Source organism: Etheostoma spectabile, chromosome 9 (assembly GCF_008692095.1).
Source record: "Etheostoma spectabile isolate EspeVRDwgs_2016 chromosome 9, UIUC_Espe_1.0, whole genome shotgun sequence".
Classification (NCBI taxonomy): Eukaryota; Metazoa; Chordata; class Actinopteri; order Perciformes; family Percidae; genus Etheostoma; species Etheostoma spectabile.
The window spans coordinates 4,281,269-4,287,106 of NC_045741.1; the positions used below are offsets into that span (position 1 = coordinate 4,281,269).

General features: G+C 38.7%; 1 protein-coding gene across 26 annotated transcripts in view; it reads left to right on the plus strand.

Moving 5' to 3' along the window:
• The first annotated feature begins 872 nt into the window (after positions 1 to 872).
• mark3a (MAP/microtubule affinity-regulating kinase 3a) overlaps positions 873 to 5,838 on the plus strand; it is a 65,958-nt gene continuing 60,992 nt past the window's right edge. For 10 of the 26 annotated variants that reach the window (XR_004333304.1, XR_004333305.1, XM_032524757.1 and 7 more), the window contains exon 1: positions 874 to 1,515. Coding sequence is in view for 24 of the 26 variants with exons in the window: in XM_032524757.1 (XP_032380648.1) it covers positions 1,465 to 1,515 (51 nt within the window). In the remaining 2 variants the exon portion in view is untranslated. Of the gene's footprint in view, positions 1,516 to 5,838 lie in introns of all 26 variants that reach the window. The other 16 variants (XM_032524762.1, XM_032524766.1, XM_032524768.1 and 13 more) reach the window with 4 other exon arrangements.

Sequence of the window (5,838 nt, forward strand, 5' to 3'; positions counted from 1 at the left end):
ACTTTTACTTAAGCAATGGTGGAATGTAACTAAGTACATTAACTCAAGTACTGTACTTAAAGAGCCCCTATTATACTCCTTTTCAGCGTCATGTTCTACTAGACTAGGGTTCAAATGTAATGATTAAATCATCCATCAGTAATATATGCAAGTGTTAGATTGGCTTCCCTCACTAGCCAAAAAACAGTGGTAATCTATGAAGCGGCTGTTACAATTTGTAAAAGTAAAATTGGAAAAATTGGAACACGGTTTACAGCACATGCTTTGATGATCAAAAACCTGTTTCTCATACCGCCCATTGCTGCTGGGCCTCTGCCTGAAATGCACACTGTGAGTTCCACTTTACTTGAGTAACATTTGGAATTCAGGACTTGTACTTGTTACACAGCATTTTTAGACTCTGGTATTTCTATTTTTTGCATAACTGTACTTGAGTAAAAGATCTTCAAGTAACATTAGTGGAAGACATTTTTGGAAGCTGTTTTAAAGAAAAAAAGTAACAGTGTAAAAAAAACTTCCTGCATTCAATATTGCTTGAGTAAAAGTACAAAAGTAGCAGCATTAAATATACTTAAACTAGTAATACTCGTTATGCAGAATGTCCCATTTCAGAGAAATTACATTATGAAACATTTTAAACCGAGAGACATCAATATATCAATGTAATTTACTCAGCACTACAGAAAGAAATCTATAAAATGTAACAGTTTCACGTTTTTTGTTTGTCATAAGGGTTAATGTATCGATCTACAAATTGAATTTAACCAGTAAAAATGTTAAGATTTTGAAACAAAACAAAATTTTTTTTGACTGCTCAAAATAATGTTCTGACGTCGGAGCCGGGGAGGGGTCCGTGAAAGCAGCCTAATCCAGCCCAGCCGCTGAGTAGCCATTTTGGTCCCACCTAAAACAGACAGACCCGCTTCACTTTGGGCCGTCGGAGATGGAAGAAACCGAGTCGACGGCGAGTATTTCAGCCCCCAAAACCTTCTAAATCCCTCTAAGAAATATCGGCTGGTGACACTCGACGCAATGGCTTTTTTTTAAACAGTTGTGTTTGTGAAAAAAAGAAAAAGCCTGGGGTGGTTGTTTTTTTTGGAAGTGGCGACCGACAGCGCCTTAACGTTAGTTTAGTTAGCTTCACTGACTCAAACACAAACGGACAGACGGACACTGATTTGAGTTGAACGCAGGCCGTGAGCGGGTATGTACGCGCCATGCAAATAAGTGAACATAAGATTATTATGCAGGCTTTTTTGATTTCAGTCCCCAATAGTTAAGTGCTCTGCTCTAACACGTCCGGTTTGAAAATTGTCACGATCCATGCTGAGACTGTTTCCCCCCGGAGAGCAGAGCTGCAAAGCAGAGCAATAATCTCTCTTTCTCGGCTGTCAGACTGAAGGAGGTGTCGGTGGATTTTTTGGACTTCAGACGTTACTGGCGAGAGAAAGGACGAATAACAACATGTCAACAAAAACTCCTTTGCCTACGGTCAACGAGAAGGTGACGGAAAGTGTGAGTATAAAGCGTTGTTTAATGGTTAGCTGTACTGTAACTACTCGCTGTAAAATCCGTTTAAATGTTCTAGAAGGAGGTGGACGTTTTACTGAAATTGAAGCTGATTATGTTGCATTATTGGACTGGATGAATTGTTCCACACTTAGTTAGCCAATCGTAAACAGCATATCCTCCAAGTAAAAAAGGCCCTTTAATTTAAGCTAACGTCCATGTTGGTATTTATTTACGTGTAAATGATGTTTTGTGATAAGTTTTAATGTTACTGAAGATAATTGGAATGTATTCGGGATATTTAGGCCCAAACACGAACAAAACTACCGTACTTTGCCTGCTGGGTTCTGGCAGGCAACAGTAGTTTTCTGTTCAGGCTCGCTATTAGTTTTCCCCGCTGTCACTCAAAGGTTTCAACCGCTCAGCTTCCAAATATGGACCCCTTTAGTCCCGCCTCCTCGTGACCAACAGAGTCTCCTGTCGAAAGAGCGTTGTCAAGGCAGCGACAATGTAGCTTCCGGTCAGGATTGTAAAAATTAGACTAATCGGCCACTTGTGACAATTGTGTCAACAGTGCATTGTTGTAGTCATCAAATTATTTATCTATTATTATTTTTGCAGTTGTAAAACATACTGAAATTAAAAAAATATACCAAATCTAAATCTATTAAAGGGATAGTCTGGATTATTTTAGTGTTTTTAAGAGGTACTTCTCCTTAGTCAGGATGTTGGCTCCAGTAGGCGATGGTAGACCCGACACGGAAGATAAGCAACATCCTGCTGTGGAGGGGGGCAGCAGCTAATAGCATTTTACACCTAAAAAAAGCCCACCTAAATATAAAAAGTCTATGCTATGTATTTTTCTGCTTTGCCATCAGGCAGCCCTTTCCAACATGGGACCTGGAACTGTATGTCCTATATATCTATGCTCTCCTTAAAGACTCCTTTTGATAAGAACTGTATAGCTCCTCGTTGCTGCTGTCCCACTAGCTATGTTTAAATCCATTTATGTTTAAGTGTGGTTAATGTGATGTAGCTGGTGAAAGGGTGTTTCCATCCAACGGCTTTAAAGTGAAAAAAACCAGTGCGTGATGACGTCGCATGCATTTTTGCGATCAAATTGGCACGTCGAATTGATTTTAAGATTTTTTTTAAGGTGTTTCCATTCATTTTTGCACTGAATCACACAACGTTCAACAAACATTTGGGGCAAAGTTTTTCTAGAAAAAGTGGATCGAAGTGTCTACACATGATCAATATTGCACAAGTTATTCTAGAGCTTATGTGCCAGCTGATAGCGACATATCAAAACAATGACACTATGATGATGCAGATGGCACCGCTGCAAGACTCTTTTGAGACATGTCTCGCTGTTTCAGCACCTTCCATTTACTGCGGTAGGACGTCCCACGGCTTGTCCTAACCTTTGTCGGCCATTTCCTTCGAGTTCCTGATAAATTAAATTCAGAAAGTGTCTCGTCTCCTCGTCCGTCCACTTCCATCTGTCTTTGTTGACGCCCACTATGTGTGCAGACAGAGGAAATACTGAGCGGAAATCAACTAAAACTTCTTTGTTTTGTGGCGGGTTGCAACCATAAAATGACCTAAAGCTTAATTGCAATTATTATATATTTGGCAAATAAAGTTTCCACCAGCGTTTATCGCATAAGCCGAATATCTATTAAGATAAAATCAGATGAGACCGAATAAAATTCCATCAAATTTTACTGTTTCCATAAGGAATTTTTCATTCGATATCACTTAATTCAGATAAAAATGTGTGGATGGAAACATAGCTACTGTCTCCATCGGTTAGTTTGTGCTATTGTGCGACTTTGGTGAATTCGGACCCCCCCCATGTAAAACACCAAAGTCACACAATAACACAAAGGAAGTGCTGGAGGCCGCGGTAGAGCAGCAACTCCGGTGTTCTGCAAGATAAAATGATGTTCTTATCATGACGGTCTGACTCCCATCATAAAAATACAGATACATTAATGACATAAAACATGTGCCAGATATTTAAACTGATATCTGACTATGGAGAACTAGTCGTTTTTCAAAAGTGAGGGCGAGAGCTTCTGTCCAAAACCTTGATGATATTCAAATAATGATGATATTAAACATAGAGATTCCTCCCATTTGACAAGTTGAACTAGAGGAAAGAGAGAGAGAAGCTCGTAATGATCCACCGACCGTCTTCTGTCCCGTAGCTGTCCTTTAGCTCCTTGCCGGACACTGATTGGTGCGGTGAGCTGGTAGTTCAGACAACAACTAATTTAGTGCTGCAACAGTTGATTGTGTTGCTTATTTTCTTTTTTGTCGTGATACATTTAACTAACGTTTAAGCTGCAATGTGTCAGAACACAGTGGTGAATGCTCATTTTAACCCTTGTGTTGTCTTCCCGTCAACCATGAAAAAAAATGAAATACAATTTCAACACTTATTGTTTTTTTTACTTTTTTTGTCGCTTTTTCAATGTTGTGGATGCTTTTGGATGTTTTTTTTCAAAGTTATTTGCTATTTCCAATGTTGCCATTTTTAGCGCTTATTTCAAAGGTCCATTTTTTGTGATTAATAAATTGAAAATGGGTCAAATTTGACCCGAGGACAACATGAGGGTTACGTTTCCAGAGTCCCAGGCGATGTTATTTTGTCCGTACCAAGATTTAAAATTTTGCCCAAAAATGAAAATTACTCACACAAACTGAGACAAGCAGCAAATATTTCCAGTTGAGACGCTGAAACCAGAAGATGTAGACATTTTATCTTGATAAATGCCCTACACGACTAACTGGACATCAAAATAGTTGGCCATCAGTCTGCTGTCGATTGACTAATTCTGTCAGTGCTACAGAACATGAACTCTTTTGGTCAGAAATAAGAAAATGTGAGCCTCTGTACATGCTTAATTATCTTAATCTACCTGGGAAAATGCAAATTTACTTCACATTTCAATAGCTGCTTAGTACCTCCTCTGTAATGCTGTAATCCATACTTAATCTTTTTTGTTGTTGCTTTTTTTCTGTTTGCCATGAATTCAGTGGGTTATATAAATCCACACTCCACCTATCTCCATTTTGTTGTATCCTTTCCATACATGCCTTTTTAATTCCCCCAACATCCGACCTGTGTAACCGCAGCCACATAACGTCTACATGTGATCATCAGCATCACATGACTCATCACCGTGGCAGCAGAGAGTCCGCCGGAGATATGACTTATCCTGCACAAACACGAGCACTGAGGGCGATAAGATGTGGGGAAATTTTTATTGATCCCTGGAGGGAAAGCAGACCAGGTCTAGAGCTCAGTAGCCAGAGGAAGAGCGCTCGCAAACCAGCCGAAGCAATAACTGAAGCGAGGGTTGCAAAGGTCGGGACTCTTCTGGAAATCTTTCAAGGGAAGTTAAGCTTGGGAAATTTGGAGTATTCGCACAATTTCAATATAAAAAGTAGTGGACTTGTTTTGTTTGGGGGGGAGTGATACATATAAAAGCAATGCAAGGTCTTATGGCATGTTTTGGTCAACCCTTGTGTTGAAAGATTAACACCTTTTTTTTTGACATTTGACATTTTCAATGTGTAATTCTTTTTGCTATTTCACTACCACCACCTTGCTACCACTAGTTCTACACTACTTTTTGGAATCCATGGTCAATAACCCTCATACCTAATATTTGAGTTAATAAAGCAGAAATGATGACTCATTTTGACTAATAGTTAGGATTAGAGGAATATATGTTGAGTGGATGAGTTTGGTCAGGATGCTGATTTGAAACCATTTCAATTTACACCCAAAATTCAATGAAAGCGATTGTATTTGCATGGAATCCATCCTTTTTTTGTGGTAATTTGGTAAAGGAATGCCATATTTGTGATATAGAAATTTTTTAAAGGAGTTTTCATTAGACTATTTCCATTCTATCGTTATTCTTAAGGGTTCTTTTATGAATAAAACCCTGAGTAGCACACAGACCACATTGTCGGCTCAAATTTTCAAATTGCCTTTCCCTATTATTTAGGTAGCTAGCGAGATGGCACATTTCACATTGTATGTATTTGACCAATAAATGGATTTATTTGGCATACTAAAGGATTATGTCTGTTACATGGTATGGAGACAGGTTTATTTCCATCTGCGTACGATATGATAAATACAGCCAGAGCAAATAACATCTATATTTCCATTTCATTCATATTAACTCCCAACGATTCCCATGGAAAGTTTCCCCCTTGAATATTCCCGGAACTTTGCAACTCTAATTGAAACTGAAGAAATAACAATTGATCATAGGAAAATTTACTGTCAATTGTTTTGATAAATTA